At 41.9% G+C, this 19,108-nt stretch overlaps 1 protein-coding gene across 10 annotated transcripts in view; it reads right to left on the minus strand.

Annotated features, from left to right (window-relative positions):
* Positions 1–353: 353 nt before the first annotated feature.
* Positions 354–19,108, minus strand: part of MBNL2 (muscleblind like splicing regulator 2) — a 73,079-nt gene continuing 54,324 nt past the window's right edge. For 6 of the 10 annotated variants that reach the window (XM_054821643.1, XM_054821625.1, XM_054821658.1 and 3 more), the window contains 2 exons: positions 19,006–19,100; positions 354–2,995 (listed from right to left, as the gene is read on the minus strand). In XM_054821643.1, the coding sequence (XP_054677618.1) occupies positions 2,981–2,995; positions 19,006–19,100 (110 nt within the window). In that variant the 3' untranslated portion in view covers positions 354–2,980. The remainder of the gene's footprint in view (positions 2,996–19,005; positions 19,101–19,108) is intronic. The other 4 variants (XM_054821635.1, XM_054821668.1, XM_054821606.1 and 1 more) reach the window with 1 other exon arrangement.

Genomic DNA, 19,108 nt, shown 5'->3' on the forward strand with positions numbered 1-19,108 from the left:
ATCGCCCCGACTCCGCTCTCATTTTAAAATGCTTCTTTTTATTTCAGTGGTTGTACATTGGGTGAATGAATTTAACGTCACAACAGAAATAGAATGGCTATTTAACAGACCACTAGTAGTTATATGCTGAAAAAGAGTGAATGGAGGGGTTTCTTTTAACTGTTACTGAAATATTCATTGTACGCGTCGTCAATTATGCCGGATGAGAGAGGCAAACAAAAAGGTATTTTGGTGAGGTGCTGTATCCTTTGAAGAAAATAAACGCTGAGACATCTCAAGTAACTTGAAACCGTGTCCCAGCTACAGTATTCACTGTCTCTGTGTTGGCCCATCTCATGGTTCTTTTAGGGGGGTTTATTTGTTGGTTTTTTTTTTTTTTTAATTAAACAAAGCATTTAAAATTTAATCACTTTCATTAGACTTTTTTTTTTTAAAATATAAACAAAGTTTTGGCAAATAATATTTATACAGAAAAATAGTTTTAGATCTTCCCAAATTTTGAAATAGTCTATAAAATTACTTTATAAATAAATAAAATGCAGAATCTGTTGTACACATATTTGCACATCTCTGTAATTGCCTCCTTACTGTTCGCATAGGTTTGTACTTGTACAGTTTTCAGGAATATTACAAAGTCATAAAGTCGGAAAGTGGATCTCTTATTAAAAATACATTTTCTCTTTTTGTCTGTCAGTTTATCTGGATGAAAGACCTGATGTATCTGAAGCTTTGTCATCCATGGGCAAAAAATAGTAGTATTGGATTAATTGTAAAAAACATAGAATAACAGTTATTTCGAAACATAAAAAGTTCACACAAAACAATGTCTTGAAGAGTTATCTACATAAAATATTTAAACAACATGGATAATTTACCATTTAGTATTGTACAATAAGCTACCCAAATGCCTAAATTAACTATTATAAAAAAATAAAAACAACTTTGACAGATATAGGCAAGTTGCAGTGTCAACTACCTAGTTATAATGACTGAGAAAGTCTACAAATATTAGTGTTTTAATAGTATATAATGGTGATACCTTAACTGCTAAAGTAACAAGTTAAGATACATTATTTTTCCACAAATTAAAACTAACGCAACGTTACAAGCACTATGTTAATTTTACAATCGAATCGTGATTATTTTTTTTTCTTTCAGATGATCAAATCTCCAGCTTTATATATAAATAGATAGTAATTAGACATCGGACAAACAAGATTTAGCCCGGAAAATAATTTCCTAGACAAATAATTATATGGTTAGTGCCTTCAGTCGTTCAGAACAGGCAGTGCTGCCAAAGTTTAAAATAGTTTACAATCAATCTGAAGAGGTTAAGTTAAAATACTGCAATCACTAATAATGTCCACATAGAAAACTTATGCTGCAAACAATTATACATAATATCCACTTATAACAGCTGTCTTGTTTTTTTAAACAATAATTTAAAAACTATGTCATTTATGTGATACATGTGCAACATATAAAATGTGAAATATGAAATATTTGGTACAATAGTGCTTGAAACAAATCTCAAATCAAACAAATGAAATTTTAATTATACATATATAATTACCTTGTAAATCAACAAAGTATTTAAAAAAGTAAACAACATTAAAATCTGCTTCATCCATATATATGTATGTATGTATATATAATATGTATATAATTGTATTAAAGATATCTTCATACTTTTGTGACATAAAATATGTTTTTAAAGAAAAACAATTAAAAGAACTATTTTTTTTTCCTCCACTCTAATCTGGTTACAATCTTATAATCCAATTAAAAAAAATGCAAATACAGTAACGATTTATTAAACTGAATCTCATTCTACATTCTTAGTGTTCAGTTAATAGTCTAGATTAAAGTCACCTATGAAGTTTTGGTGACTCAACTGAATTTTAATTAAATTAGAGTATCATACAAATGTCTTCATCTACAGCCTTCTTTTTCGCCTTTTCTTTTGTTAATTTGGTCTTTCTGTTTGTTTGTTTGTTTGCTTGATTGATTTTACACTTCTAGAAGTTACTTCTAAACAGCTTGGATTTTTTTGGTAACCTGACTAGGAGTTTGAAAGATTATTCGCTTCCGGTGAGATTTGACTGTTGGCATCAGGCTCACTTTCATCAAGTCTGATGTGACAAAATTTAGGCACTTCTGCAAAGTCTCTTTTAAAAACATTATAAATATACTCGTAAAATAATATTCTCAAGACTTTGTTCTTTTGGGGATCGAAAGGGGTATGAAGTTCATACTGTGCAAAATTTTTAAATTTTCTTCTGCTATTCTGCTATGATTCAAATGCAACTTCTCCATACAAGTCAAACACCAACCATGTGCATCGAAAGAATTTGTGCTTTACTTTGGACTTCTGGCTAAAAATATTCAGATTGGCAGGGTGATGTGCAGGACACTGGGCTGCGTTTCACTTCCTCTGTCTTGGAATCAACTCGCGAGGGGAGCAAAGCCAAGATTTATTTTTTTTTAACCGAGAAGAAAATCCCCTATCGTAGTTTGGGTGAAAATTAAACCTGCAACTGGGATAAGTTTTTAGCCAATACAACTTAATTATTGCTGAGCTCGAAAGATTCGTAACCCCTGAATCTCACGAGACTAACTTAACTGGACCATTTCCATTAGGTATAGTTATGGAGAAAAGACAATATTTGCAAGAATTAAACTATGCTTAGAAAACCTTTAAAACTAAATGTTACCCTTTATGTCTTGAAACATCACAGCTGGTATCAGGTAGTTAACTATTTTAGGTTGGAGTATAGTAAGCATACCATATTTAATATTCATATATGACATAGCAGCACTAGCTTTTTTTCGAGTTTGTGATTTGTCCGTAAGAACAAATTCTTGACTTAGCATGCAGTTTGTGGCAACTCTAGAGAGGAGGAGACGGGGTAGTATGTACAGTAGCCGTGCTTGGCCGTCCGCAGGGAGGCTTCGTGACACTCCGTTCCGCTCCTGCCGGCTATTTCAGGATTATCTGTTAAGAGAAAGGAAAGCGTGATCGCGCTTTTAGGTGACGCGGGCAGAGCAGCTCGCCCAGACGGCCGGCGCTGGACTAACTAAGCTCAGCCGTGGCTCGTACGGGACAGCATCCCGCATCCTCACGCTGCCCAGGAGGCGTTTGCCTTTCACAAACCTGGTCGCCCTCCTCCCGCGTGCACGACCTCGCGTGCGCGAGAACACACGTAGGGGGTGTTTTATCTGACAAAATACTGGAGACCGCGCCAAAGCCACAAAGGAAGGGCCTGGCGGTAGGTGGGGGGTGCGCACCCTCAGCGCCCCAGCTGTCAGCGGAGCGGGGAGCAGCCCCCAAGGAGGCTCCCAAGTGCCTCGGTGCCTGGTGCGACTCTCCAGCTCCCACCCTGCTCCCACTGAGTCAGGAACGACCAGGGGAAACGGCGGAGGCAGGGCCCCTCGCCACTATCAAGCAAAAAAACCAAAACCTGCTGGGCTGGGTGTTTTCAAGAAGCTAACGTGGTGGTTTTTGTAATGCACTTTTAGCAGCTGCTTATTTCCTAAAAAAATTATCTGCAGGTCAGCAAACTTGAGAGGTTTTTCATGCTTCCTTACATCAGGGGATCCGGGGGGATGATCGTAACGGTACCTCTGTGCGCCCAGCTAGTCACTAACCTTGCTGCTTTACCTCCACAATGTCTCAAACTGAGGGCGAAGCAACCATTTTACAGGCGCAAACTCTGGCGCTTCCAATACTGCGAAGGTTAAATGCACAAAGCGCCCAGCAACCGACTCAACCAGCTCACAGTATTGGAAAACAGTCCAGATTTCCATCACCTGCCTGAAACGGCTGTCAGTGAACGTGATGTCAAAAGCCAGGGGTGTGATCTTTTATCACGTCATCGCTAATCTGTGCTCCAGACTTGAGCACAAGTCTAGGAATTAGAGTGCATCACCTGCTCTTCCTGTTTAATTTGGCACTCGACGTATTTTTAAGCCATATTTGTAGGTGGTATGCAAGACAGTCATGACAGCACTTTGACCTACTTGTGTATTCCGAAGCTAGACTGCTGCTTAATGCAATATTTATTTTAAAAGGGGGAAAAAAAAAAAAAGGGTTTTGAAAATAACTTCAGCAACATACTACCTCTGACATACAGATTGCCTAAAAAGAAACACGCTCGCCTCTGCATGGAAGGCGCCTGTTCTGGTCCCCTGCCCCATCACACCCGCAGCCACTGCACGATGCCTGCTCTGAAACCAGAGATGATTGTGTTGTTCTAGGTACAGCGTGGCACAGCATGCTATCAAGACTCCTCATTACTACGGAGAACTGCCTAGAGACCTCAGTTCGATGACAATATTGGCAGGAGTGATGTAAATGCTGTCACACTGGAGAGTCGCCCTCCTTTCTCCCAGAGGAGGAGGGGAAGAGCCCAGTTCTGGAGAGACGTGGGATACGCAAAACCTCGGAAGCCCAATTCCTACGGCACCTGCAACACGTCCCTTCTGCTGGAGCTTGCCATCCGACCGACACAGCAGGAGTAAGGACTCCCGTTGCTCTGGGAGGCGAGGGACTTTCTCCATCGCTATTTGCTCTCTGTACACAACTACCAGCTCCCTGACCTCGCTGAACTTGCCGGCATGCCAAAAAGTCATCTTTGATTACCATCAGCACTGAAAATCTGGTGACACGCGAGGCCCCATTGTAATGGTACTGCACAAACACCTGCTGCTCCAAAGGGCTCAACATCTAAATACATTATACATACAACAAGGACATATATTTTTAATGAACTTCCACCCATTGTGAGTTTGTTAGCTTATCGCCTATCTTCTGTTTCCTATTGAAATAACAAAGAAATACCTTTGCTGAAATAATAAAGCCCTGCCTGCGATAGCCCTGGTCCATCTACAGCACTGTGATTTGGCAGTACGAACAAAGAATGCAGCCGTGCTGAAAATAAGAAGTGACCAAGATTATCAGCGCTGATATTTTTAGCATGTTACAACCCAGCATGTCAATGTAATTAATAAAGCAGCTTTACTGGGTTAGCCATAATCACGCAAGTGTATTTAAGGGATCCTAAGGTCTGATTTAACGGGACACAACCTGAAATCTACCCAGTGTAAAAGAACCAAATTTCAGACACTGCAGCTGCCTGCACTGTCTGCCAACTCTTAGGGGATAAACTTGCATTTTCCTGTAGCTCTTTTCTCCCTGTACAGGGAGACAGATCACTGCCCCTTACGCCCAGATGTCCTAGAAGGTCAAACAGCCCCACAAGAGCGAGGCTCCTAATTCCTCCAAAAATGCGTGAGAGAGGTGGCAGAGGGCCTATTCTCAGGCTATCTCTCAGGAAAAGGGCAGGATTATCCCCAGCACCTTGATTAACCAAGCGCAACTCACCCTGCCCACGCCAGGTAGGACGGAGGGGCCCTGGGCGGTGTGAAAGAGCGGGGACCCCGTCTCTGCCCCGCTCCGCTGAGCGGCAGACCCCAGCTAAGGACTTCCACCGCCCCGTCCCTCTTCCTACCATTTCTCCCCTCCTCTCCAAACTCAGGAAACAGCGAAGACAATGTAAACACTTTCCTTTTGTGCGCCAGCACGTCCTGTTTACACGGCGGCGGGTGCGGGAGGAGCAGCTGGAGCTCTCCCCACCGCGCGCGGGCTTCTGCCACCGCCAGCGGCTACGGAGCCGGCTTGCTCCCACCACATCGTCCTCGTCGTGCTGCTGCTCGTGCAGGGGATCTAACTAGGGCAAGTTGCACCCCGGCTATTTCTAGCACACGTAGGAGTCCTCCTAGGTAAAAAACCCTCAAGTTTCTCCTTCAGAACAAGCTTCTCCAGAACTGAGGAGCTACTTTTTTTTTTTTAACCTGAGCCACAAAGTGTAAAATGTATCCCATAGTCTTTAATTATATGTTCACACCCTATTTCTCAAAAGATATCACAACTCTGCCATAGCTACATACACATGTAGCAGCTTCTGCAAGTGTTTTTTTTTTTCCACTGTGTCTGACAGAGAAACATAAAATGCTAAACTACTTTACATGGAAAACGCACTGTGAACCTCTCCTGTTTAATCTACAAATGAAGCAATAAACTGTGATGGAAGACAGAGGCTATCTAAGTCTGCATCGCTGCTAATTGCTCCATCACTTGCATGCTGAGAAAGGAGAAGCTGTACAGAACTTCATGACCAAGGAACATCCCTGCAAACACTCATTATGGAGTCTGCACCCCTCGTTAATTGTAAATAGGTCCAACAACGTCCATGTTCACTACTGTTTGAAGAATTACATCTCAAATGTACATATATATGACTCATCGTATTTGCAGTGATGCTACTATATCATTATACTTCACAGCAACTTGAGATAATGTATTGAAACTTTTACCATAATACATGTAAGCATAAAACCCTGAAAAACAAGACTAGACAATAAGCGTGTGTACGTATGAACACACACACCTCCATGTACAAAGCTCTTACAGGTCAAGCATATGAAAGCTGTGGATGTAGATGTGCCAGAGAACATAATTGCTGCTGCTGCAGTAACAGATCTACTAAGAACACTGTTTCTGGCAGAAGCAGAATGGGCTGGCACTAACAGTCTGGGGTAGCAATGCACAGAAGATTTAGTAACAGCAAAAGGCATTTTTTTGGAGGCAATTGCAGACATAAGGTAGCCTTTCCATTGCCTTCTTGCTTGGCACCCGTTTGAAGTGCCAGAAACCTGTAGGCTAAAATCACTGAAGTTGCGCCAATATCAGCTACCAGACCTCACTGAAACTGGTAATACATAGAGTGAACCTAAATTTCTGCAAACTACTTTGTAACTGCCAAGAAGCATTTGCTCTTTCAAATTCCCCAGCTCCAAAAGGTGGCATTTGCAGCTCCCAAATGCCAAGACTTTTTCTCTTCTCTGTTAGAGCATGGCTCTTTTACACTCTTACCTTCAAGTACCTTCAGGACCTCTGAATGATCACAGTGGTCATTAAGCCCCCTGTGCAACACAAAACATCCCTAAATTCAGCTAGGGCAACCCTGGATGCTCCTGCGGGTGATCCAGTTCTGCAGGGTGGTCCACAGGAATGACAACCAAGAGAGATGTTACTGCCAACGGTTTCAGCTTCTCTCCGAACCACCAACCCACGACATGCAGCTGATCAATCTACATCAGCTTGGGATTCCCTCAGACCCAGCAAAGGCGGATGGGTTATTGTCTCAAGATTTAAAAAGTAAAACTGAGAATCTCTTTCTAATTAAGGTGGAAATTTCACCTTTATGAACTCTTTTCTGACATCCAGCTTATTATGTGTACTGCTTTACTGGAAGTAGTTCACAGAATTAACCAAATTACCCTTTAATCACAACCGGGTACCACGAATTTCAAGAATACCATTTGGCTTGAGATTTTCTGTTTTGAAGCTACAGCTCATGAAGCTTATTTATTCCCCATGTCTTAAAGTCTGTTTCCAGTTGCGGATTTATTATACAACAATGAGTACGGAAAATTTACCATTCCGCATGACTTCAGTGTACGTGAACTCTTGTTCAACTAAAGACCTGTCACAGTGGATCAGCTGGAAAACATGACTTTGTATCTACCTCTGAGATGTTTCTCTTTCAGAAGTTTTGAAATTATTTCTCCAAATTACACTTTTCTCTATAAGTGTTAATAAATTTTAAGGGGCGATTAAGATCGTATTGGACCCCACATCATGAAACCCTTATCCCTCCAAAAATTAACTCATACATAGTAAACATTTTAGACTGCTCAGCTTTTCGTTTTAGGAGCAATGTAGTAATAGGAGGTTTTGGTAGACAAGATTCATCCCAGATGATTTCAGACACGTACGCCTCAGCTGGTCACCCTATTTTACAACTTCCTAGCCTACCTCAGGCAACTTCTTTGAGCATGAGACAGATTATCAGCTCATGATGCTTTTTTCCCCCTCCACCAAATGCAAGTCTGTGGCAAACAGTTCACACTGAAGTATTTAACTTCTAGACACCTGCGTCAGGGCAGATGAATCCTTTCACAGTGACATTTTCTATTTTCATGTTTTTCACACGAGTAGCAGACTGGTCAGATATATCTAGGGTATACATTAAAAACAGCAGATATTTTCAGACAGCCAACTCATATCGGGCTGTCTCATAACTTCTCCCGCTTTCTAAAAATAAAACTAACACCAAGTATTTCTTCCCTTTGACATAAAATCCAAGACTATTTATATTTCTCCATGCCTTTGGGAAATGCCTCCATCTCTTTATTTTTCATTTTCTCTAGAATGCTCCTTTATGGCATGCGCCTTGTTATTTTTCTTCAAAATACATCGGTCTTTTTTTTTTTTTAAATCAAAAGTGGAAATGGATGAGTAAATATTCAGACATTTACTGAGAGCAATCACTATCATATCAGTTACACTTGGTCTTAATTTTTACGTAGCCTTACAGATGGACTTTTTCACCTCCCATTTCTCCACGGCTTCAGCAGCAGCACCTCCACAGAAGCGAGCTTTCCAATCCCCCGCCCCAGGACTCCCACCGACGCTCCCCAGGGACAGGATTTGCCCCTGTCCTGGCCAGCAGCTGGGCTGACTCCGACTCTCGCTCACATTCAAAGCAGCCCACCCGCTCCCAGCACTCAGGGCCGAAAGGTGCTCGGGTACACGCGCCTCACCTCTCCCATCATAGCTGTTGTCCTGCCTCCTTCCCTGCTCCTGGCACTAGCTGTAATGCCCCGCCAGAAGTCCCTTCCATCTGCCCTACGTCGCAGGTCTTGTCACTGCCGCAAGAGCCGCCCTTCCTCGTATCTGCCAAATACGTTTGCGCATTCACGCACCCATCTAACCTCAGGCCTGCCTCGCTCATTTGTCCCCTTCCACTTTCAAAATTCATGGTCACCAGTTTGTACCCCTGTAAGACTCATGTCAAACCAGCATCTTTCCACAGGGTCATCTGCAAACACCGAAAAGAAAACAACCTGAATAAACGTATCCCCAACCAAAACCTAAAGGAACTACTAATAGGGTTGGAGGGATCTGCTGAAAGCAATTTGTTACCCCTGCTGTCACTGCCTGACACTTCATCACTCTTCATAAACACACTGAGCTCCACCTTGTGTTGATGGCTTCTTTCCTTTGCTGCTCCTCCTATCCTGATGACCAGAAACCTCATTCTCATTTCCAGCGTTTTATGATTTAATGTATACGTGCTCTGTTCTTCTCACTAAGCATGCACCTCTCCTCAATTCAGGGGTGAAGGACTTTTATCTTACTGCTTCTCCATTAATCCAGTGCATCCTCAATACATTAGTCTACTTTGCTCATCAGTAAGGTGACCTCTGGCTTGTACATAAAGGGTGAGATGTCTAGGCCACAGATGATCTCCTTGGTTGCCTGCCCATACAGTAACTAATGTAGGGGGGCACCTCCTGAGTGATGAAGGTCCTATTTGCTTGGCTTTCTCACAGCCCATCCCCAGACATGGTGCCCTGCGCCATCCTCTCTTTTCTTCCCTAAATTTGAGTGTCCCCAGTCTGCCTGTCCCATACGTTGATAATATGCCTCTGGAAATGGCCGGGGGTCAGATGTCCATGCTAAAGTGGACACACCTGCTAGAACATTTTCATTCCATCAGGCACAAGCTGTTGGCCATCAGGGTGTCATAAAGCTGACAAAGACCTTGTCTGAATCCAGCCCTTCATGATGATCTAAAGAAAGGCTCAAGGCAACTGTGGGATCTCAAAGGGCTCAAGGGTTCAACAGAATCATTCTTCTCCTTTAATATTCATGAGGTCCTCTGAAAGAGAGTCTAAAGCTGCTTGTGCTGCCAACTCCTTAGCATGCTTATGAGCTTCAATAGGTATTTACTCAAGTAATAATGTATAATATTGAAGCTCAACTTAATAGGTATTTACTCACTCTGAAGAAATAGGACTAGTTGTTTTTAAAAAATGAAAGCAATCTGGCTTTATTTATTCTTCTTTAAAGTAATAAATAATGCAGTACTAAAAATTGATCATAACATACTCTAATATATTCTACCCAAATCTATTTTTAACTAATCGCACAGGCAGCAGACGGACTACATAGAAATGAGAAAACCACTGCTGTAATATTTTAGGAGCACCCGCACAGTGACTGTTTTGAATATCCATTCAATTTTACCTTTCAGCAGGTCCGAGCTACTGCAATCATCTGTGTTTTTCACTTCTTTCTTTCAGGTCATTTTCCTTCTCTTCTTGAATTTTAGAAACTGCCAGGATAAGCTTACGCAGAGGAACTGCGAGCAGAAAGGAGTGAAAGGCCAAGCACAAGTTGTGCATTATCTGTGAAAGTGCCCGTATTCCTCTCGTAGGGGTGTTATTTCTCCAAACCTGCATTTTCTTAGGTGTGCTCACCTAGCATTTTTTTTTCTTTTAATAAAACCTGCTTTATATTTTCCTCTTACACATCACGCGTGCCCAAATCACGCGAGATGAGGCTGCCATTACACACATGGCATCCCTTTTAGGTGAACACTGCCACTGGACGCAGAGCACGGCTAGCACTTCTGCAGGTCCCCCAGCAGAAACTGCCGCTCTGAACCCCCTCCTCTCCCAAAACCTGGCGCTCCCGTTCACACACCCTTCCAAGCAACAGATGGCCCACTGCAACATCCAGAACTTACATGCAGAAAGGTACCAAATTTATGTTCATCAAGGTTACTCATCAGACACCATGCTTCTAACACTTTTGTCAGTTTTATAAATCTCACTATACTTACAACTTCTCTGAGGAAAGCTTAATGTTCCTGACTTTTGACTGCTTACCTCTTCCTTAATTTTCTTCTTATCTGAATACTCTCACATAAACAGACACAGATACTGTCGTGTGTCACTGCAGATAATATTGCACCAAAAATGAAGTCAGTCAAAGTTAACAAACCTCTGCCTCAAGCTGAAAGTCATGACAGGTACAACAAACAAAAACCCAAATAAATAAATAGATGTTTCCACTGCGGTTTTGTGAGCTGCCTCCTGCATGCTCAAAGCCAAAGACTGGCATTTCTGGTGGGCAATAAATCATACGCTGAGATAAAAATACGATATTCATTTAATTCAAGGGGAAATAGTTGGAGCAGCTAGAGATGTCCAGATGCAATTATTTCAAAGAACAGAACCCCAAACAAGTACATCTGGAGCTCTGCACAGCACTGTGTTGTTAAAATTTTATGATGGAAAAAACCAGACTCACGTGAGCTGTGTGTACATGCTAAGGACAATGAAACAAACTCATTTTTCCCCAAATGCCTATGAAATGAGTTGACCTCAGAAAAATTTTCCTATGTTTAAATAATAAATACATGCCTCAAGAGACTTTCACTCAACTTGTCGAAGTATCATTTGTTGAATAATTGAAAACAAGAGCACAAAAGGAAGTTACCACATCAAACATAAATTCACTTTTTAAATTGCAACGATATGAGAGTTAAAACAGGAAAGGGAAATATAACTTGATTTTCGTTATATAAAAGCAGCGTTTGCCTTGGCTTACTGCTCGTGTTATGTGACACTGCCATCTAGCAGCCTGTCAGAGGAAGTCAGGTTTCAGGCCTCTACAGGGGCAGGGGTGTGCGAGGAGGGGAATTAAAAAAAAAAAAAAAAAAAAGCCCAAACAAAAAAACCCAAAACCAAAATAGACATTTTCCTTTTCTTCCCACTAGCTTCTTGTACACGAACATGTGGTCTAAAACTCTGTATGCAAGCCCGCTAGAAGTCTTCATCATCTACACAGAAACAACATTCTATCTTAAGAGACCAAAAAATGTTATTAAAAGTAAAGCAAAGACGTGGTTAAAGTTTGCATGAAACTTAAAATAGAGTTCCTTTCAATTTTCCAGGTTAATCTTTTGGTTTTGCTTATTTGCTGCCTTATAGTTTAAGAAAACAAAGTTTTGCCACGTATTTTGTAACGTCAGGCGTTCCAAGGTGATTCAAAGGGTCTTTTCTTGACACTGCTTGAGATTTGTTGTGGGCTTTAAGATCAGAAACTCTCGCTTCTTGAGTCTGCAAACTGTTAATTCTGAAAGTTATGGCTACTTACACGTAACTCAGTGCCTTCAGACAAGAAAACTTGGTTGAATTGAGGCTCGGGATTCTTGGGTGTCTAGCATGAAAGAGGCAGCAAAAGGTTTACGTTTGCATTTCCTACCGTGACAAGCTATTGCTACTCAAGTACCTTCTCTGGAGAAATGACTCCTCACGATCAAGGATCGTTTAGGTTCATTTTTCCATCTGGTGCAGATACAAGGCGAGGTGTCCCGTCCTGCATCCCAGATGCTGAGGCTTGCCGGTACCTCTACATGGAGCAGCATGGCACCATACATGGGCTCGCTAGATGCCCAACGCTGTTCTGCCCAGGGCTTGCTCCCTGCAAGCATCCCATCTGATAACGTGTCTGAGAAAGAAACCGATTCTTCTATCTATCTCCTTTGTTGGAATTTGTCATTCAAATCACCTTTTCTTTTGCAGAATAACATTTTCTATAGGAGTATTTAACATGGGACTTTTTGGAATTTCTAGACCAAAACTTTCAGTCAAAAAAAGGACAAAAATTGTTTAGATACTTACTATTCTCAACAGAAATGCTTTGCTACCTGTTCCCCCATTCCCTTAGAAACTGCAATTAAAGCTTTTCAAATCACTAACAAGAATTTTGCATAGGCCCTTATTTGTAGCGTTGTTGTATACTGGCACTAAAGATGTAAATAACATTTGTTTCCCCTTCCCACCTTCCTTCTCAAAAGCTTGCTTTCAACCAACAAAAAAGGCTGTTTCCTACTACCTGCCAGATTTTTTCAATTAATTTTCTCAGTATATTGCTACTCTTCTCCCCGTTTACAAGTTCAGCAGGTTTCCACAAGAGGCGAAGGGAAGATGAGACAGAAAAAGCCTTGTCAGCAGCACTGACGACACCTCTCTGCCCTGCCAGGCGCCTTCCTGGGGTTAGATGGGTAGACCGGCGAATAAGCCCTTTCTGGGGACACCAGGGAATATTTGCAAGAGGGAGCGACTGGCACTTCTGCTTTATGCAGAAGGAGAAATTAGGTTGTGTAGGTGCCACATGACATTTCGGTCCAAGGAGGATCTGCCTCTTCTGGAAGAAGTGGCTGCCTTTGCGGGCAACCCTGCACCTCTCCTTGCCAGGAGAGATGCTCTGTTGCTGCACGGCCTGGCTTCCCTCCCTCCCGAGGGAGCTGCCACGCACGGTGTCTCAAATCCCCGTTACACATTTGGCATGTTTGTATTTTACACTCTGTTAACTACCTTTTGAATTCTGGGGCAAATATTTTAATCGTCCTTTTGTTCGTGGCACTGGAATGTAACGTAACTGTTTTTATTTTCACTTCTTTGTATTTTTACAGATTTTGACAAAACTGAAGGCCACTGAATGATTTCATAATTAATATCTGCATAATTGCCACCTAATTTAGTGCGAATGCTGATGCATAATTTAAAACAGCTGTGCTAGATAATCACGAGCCTTAGCATGAGACAGCCTGTTGATCTTCTATTTCTTTTCAGACACGGCCTACGAGTATTTCATTTTCCTACTGCATCTGCCTTTTAATTTCTCCTTCTTGGTTAAAGGTCTCGTAACCAGCAGAATAATGTTGTCACCTTTAAGCAGCATTCTCTGTAATGTTATTTTTATACTGTCAGTCTTTGGCCCATTTTCATTGCTACACAAAATAAAGCCATGTATTGTTCTGTACTAAAGTGATGTGAGCGAGCCTATTTTCTTTAAAATCATTTGGAATTTGGTAATTGCTGTGTAATAACCAAGAACTAAGGAAGCACCCACTGAGCTTGAGGACACAGATCGAGAGACAGAAATGCTGGTGTCTAACCTCCCGACGCAGTCAGTGGGGTGATACCACCCAGTCAGTATGCCAACCGAGCCTGCACATCACTTCATACAATCATTTAGGTTGGAAAAGACCTTTAAGATCATTGAGTCCAACCGTAAAACTAACGCTGACAAAATAGAAAGTTTCCCAAAACAAATTAAATTTGCTGTCAGTCCGAGCTATTCTTCTCCTTCAGTATTTGCTAACATGCTAAAGTAGTCCTGGAAAGACTTTTTGGTTTTGTTTGTTTTAAGATTAGGATTCTAAAACGTGTACAGAAAAAAAACACATTAAAAATTCTTCTTTGAAAACCTAGTTGGCTATAAAACATTTAAAATAAAAATGACTGATTATGTCATTTTTATAATAATTTGTATTCCTTCCACAGAAATTAATCTGGTAGCTTACAGCAGTTTTGCCTCCCTTTTTGTCTCCCTTGTTAAAAAAAGAAGAAAACAAAAAGGTCAAAAACAATGAGGGAACTGCATAGAACCACAATTTTAAGATAATATGTCATCAGAATTGTACTATGTGAAATACTTAAAAGATAAATAAAGCAAAGCAGCACTTATTATGTATTTTATTATTTATTATTGCATCTGCCAAGCTTGTCAGAATGTTTTGGATAACCCAAGACATCCAAGGTTATCTTAGGACAATCTTAAACGTCAGTAGACACGTTTGTTTAGGCAACTGAACCAAGCCCTGCGTGACTTTTGAAGGGAGAGCCAGACTGTTCTCCAGGCTTGATCTGACTGTGCCGGTAACCTTCAGAGTCTACAATGGGCACTTAAACTTCTAGCTTGCATGTAAACACCCATAGTCAAACACCAACACTTAGGTGTCAAAATTTCGGGCTGAGTCCTAAACTTTTAGTCCTTGTAGGACGCACCAATGCATAAACATAAATGAAGTAGTAGTAAGGCTTTTTATTGTGAAACTTAAAGCTCCCCAAAGCAGGTGTTGGCATTATTCAAAACTGAAATTCAGTCCATGAACTCAGAATAACACCTCTCTCAAATGATGCAAGGATAGATCATCCTCTGTGAAATCTTATGGCTACCTGCGAGCAAAGCTGAGCAGGTAACAGTTTCCTTGCTTGCTCGAGTACTGCTAGTGCACCAGCTACAGGAGTAATAATGAAAAGCTTTCTTAAAGATCTCTGAAGTATATATTTACAGACAACGACTGTGTTCACATTTTAAATATGACGTTTTACATACCTCTGCCCACATGCATGCACTAGAGGGAGCTCGGACCAAACCCTCTGTATACATGCCCTAACACTGCTTCTCTGTCATTTCACACTTATTGGAATTTTTCTGGTTCCATCCTCCAGGAAAACGTCAGCATTCCCAAACAGCAACTGAACGTAAGTTCATTAAGGATCTAAAGCAAGGTTAAGCAGCTGTGGCTTCCAGCCCCACTCTGGTGGGAATGGCTGGAGTAGTTGTGAAGATGTGAGAGGAAAAGGACCTCTCGCCTCTCACAGGTCATGCTCCCAGACTCCTCACGTAGCTCTGGAAGTCCACCTGCCTTTCACTGGAAATCCCAAGCTGAAGTCCCCCCTCCCTTCCCTCTCATCACAGCTGGCAGCTAGAGTAAGCGAGGACATCCCCTCACAAGATGTCCACACACAGTGAACAGCAACATCACCAGCTCTTGTATCATCTGAGTCAGTTTTTAATCAGGATTTGTAAACCAGGGTTTGCTAAAGCAAAGTCTTCACTGCACTGAGCCAAAGCGATCCTCCTCCCCTCTGAAGTACACTGCAAGAAAATGATTTTGGTTTTAAAACCCAACTTCCATAAGTCAGGGAAAGCAAGAGACTTCCAATTTTCCATGTGTTCTTAACTGGTTTCGCCCTGCATGGATGTATTACCACGTAGTGTTTAGCCCTGCACAATCCTCTCCTGTGCCTCGTGCCATACATTGAACACACAGCACAAGCACGACCGACTGCGTGTGTGTCAATGCCGGCACATTTTGAGCTATTACTCATGTGATTTTCAGAAAGAAAGGGCATACAGAAGACATGAGACATAGTTCATCTTTTTTTTCAAAATACAAGCTGACAGCACATACTAAATAATTTACTGGACCCAACAGAGTTGTTGGGTTTTTTAGCCGTCAGCTGAGACTCCGTGACTTTTGGGATGTTGACTTTCCCTTCCGCTGGTGCTTCAAGGACACCTGGATCATGACACTCAACCCAAGGAAGTCCAGCAATCCTTCCCCAGGCCAGAATACTAAGCCAAAGGGTATTGAGCTAAATGATTAAGCCTTGCTACAACTTTCTTTTCATGCCTGGCATTGTGAGGAGAAGCCATGGGAGCTGAAATAGAACAGGTTGAAGACTGCAGATTGATTAAAAAAGTGAGGTAGAGACACCGGAAAGAGGAAACCTTATCGCACAGATACGTAAAGCAGTGTGGCACAGACCAGGAAAGGAAATTTTATCTAGATGGGAATAAAGAAGCCCTGTTCTGAAATACGCAGGAGAGTTTAAATCCCTACAAGAGGACACAAACAAAGGACATTATGACCATGAACAAAGTCTTTACCCCAGTAAATTGCGTGCTCCTGTGTTTCTTGGGCTAGAGAAATACTGAGATGTAGGAACACAGAGTTACTATGGGGCCTTTCCCAGTGTTGTAAGCTTAGTCTCCGACTCTTAGGAGACTGTAAATAAACAGCAAACTTGGAGATTTACCACTTATGAAGAAGTAACTACTACTACTTTCCCTACATTCAAATACACAGTTTTTCACAGTAGCTTTTAAAGGTTTGCCATGACTAAACCAAAGACAGGAGCGAGAAGAAAACAGCCAGCGATGGCACACACTACAGAAGCCAAGAAGAAAAGCTGCTGGGGTGGGACTCCTCTCCTCCACGTGCAGTGGCGCAGAGCTTCAGTTGCGCGCGTACGCTCCTTCCACAGGCAAGAGAAAGAGGCAGGACCCTCCAGGGCAATTTACCTTGCCCTAACACAGACTTCTAGAAAAGCAGATGAACTGGATGCCGAACTTCCAAACGGCTGAAGTCAAACAAGTGGAAACCCATCCCTGTTTTTAACCGTCCTTTCATTTCAGCATGGAGTTGTATGTATATGCACACAAATATATGCAACTAGATTAATACAGACAGACATTTTGACAACTCCTGTTAAATTTAAAATACTGTACTCCTCCAAAAACCAAAAACTGTGCTGGGAAAAGAAGGGCTCTGCCTGCCATCCTGCTAGATGAGAAAGTGCATTGAGGCACACCTACGTCTCCCCAGTGCACTAGTTACTCGTGTGAAAATATTCCCATTAACTAAAAAAAAAAAAAAAAAAAAAAAAAGAAAAAGACTGCTTACTAGTCCTTTTGTAGGTGTACATGTATTTATCCTAAATCAGCCGCAGCGGGCCCCTCTGGCGCTAGGAGCGCGGGTGGCAGAGCTGCCCTGGCGGCATTCCTGCACTGGAAAGGGTCCCCAGCCGACCCCCTCCCCAAACCGCCCTGATTTCTCATAGTCCCTTGGCACCTTCAGGTCCCTTTGGGGACTTTGGGATCACAAAACTACACTGGATACCACCAAACAATTTTCTGCTGCAGACACTGTTCTGGGAAGGACAGTGAAACACACCATTTGCCTGCTGCACTTTCCTCCTTGTCCCAAGCATTTTTTCATTAAAACAAGCTAGCTCTGAGAAAAGAACACACAAAGCGACAACCCTCTTTTGATGAAAATGCTAGAAGCACAAACACCACAATGTTGGCAAACGAGCCTTTAAAAAAAAAAAAAAAAAGAGAAAATGGACTGGTTTGTGTTTCTTTAAGAAAGTAGGGTGTATTTCAGAGGTAGTATATTTTTCCTAAATTATTTTAAATAAACTCTTGTGGCAACTTCTATTTTTCCATGGGATACTTAAATAGTTTTGGGACCGGCAGTAAAAAAAAAAAATCAATCTGCTGGCATAACATTATTAAGCAAAGCATTTTCACTGATTTCTTTGTAATTCCTTGGCAGGTGGAGGAAAATGAATCAACGGGCGAGCGCTTCTACTAGGTCTGCTGCAGCTTGTCGGTCTGGCCAGGAGCAACATCAAGGAAAGGTGATGGGGACATAGCCCTTTGCTTTCTCTGGGCGAGTAAATCTGCTTGCTTCCTCCTCAGTTTGACCTCTCAAAATCTGAGGGAAAACAGCTCTCAGGTGGAAGTGCCCGAGTATGGTCCCAAAGCAACAGAAAAGCCGGAGTGACCCAACTCCTGTGCAAACCCCTCTCCGGGCAGATGCCGGGCGCATCGGGGTGGAAATCTCTACAGCCCCAATGGAGGAGTGAAAGCTACACGCTGTGAGCTGCACTACATACATCTTCCCTGGGAGTCGGGTCCTACAGGAGGAGAGGGAAACCCTACCAAAATGAAAATGCCATTAACATAACAAACTGCAGAAGAAGAGGAGAAAGTATCATCTTTCCCGGCCTGCCTCTGCCAACAACCCTAGGGGCTCTTTGTAACCACCTCCTTCCTTAGGGAAATAGAATTCCCAGGTTAAAGATACACTTTCAAACATAAAGCAGGCATAGTCATAAATATCTCGAGTGCTGTTTTGATCACGAGCATTTACGGAAAACATTCAATTTTGTTTCTTTTTCTTTTTTTTTTTTTGCAGCTGCCTTGTCCCGCTCGTGATTTTAGACAGCTTCCATGCTTACAAATTAGTCACTTCCACACACCGCATGGAGAAGGCTACATTAACACACCCGAACGTTTGAAACCTGTGAGAATCTTCCTTTTGAACTTAGGAGTTAATAATAGACTTTTGTAAGTAGTCCAGTACTACGGTGATTCTAACTCCAGCTGGGTTAATTACACAGTAATTAGGTACAAACATCGCAACACAAAACACAGCTACATCATTATTTGCAACAAATGTTAACTCTAAATAAGTGCAACCTGTCCCACAAACACTTGCTATAAACGACTTTAAAATAAAAGTAAAATTTGATGGGGTAAACACAGAAAAAAAAAAAATTCTCTGGGAGAATTTTTTTTGTTTAAAAAAAAATTAAAATAAAAATTTCAGCACTCATTTAGAGTTCGGGATCTTGTGAAAGAAAGCTTTAAAAGGAGCAAACCTGATTTGCTGTGGCTGTTGCGGCGAAGGGAACACTTGTTGCAGGAGTTGTTGCTGCAGAGACAGTGGCGGCCGTAGCGTTGTGCATCATGGGTACTTTCAGG

This window comes from Grus americana, chromosome 1 (genome assembly GCF_028858705.1).
Source record: "Grus americana isolate bGruAme1 chromosome 1, bGruAme1.mat, whole genome shotgun sequence".
Lineage (NCBI taxonomy): Eukaryota > Metazoa > Chordata > Aves > Gruiformes > Gruidae > Grus > Grus americana.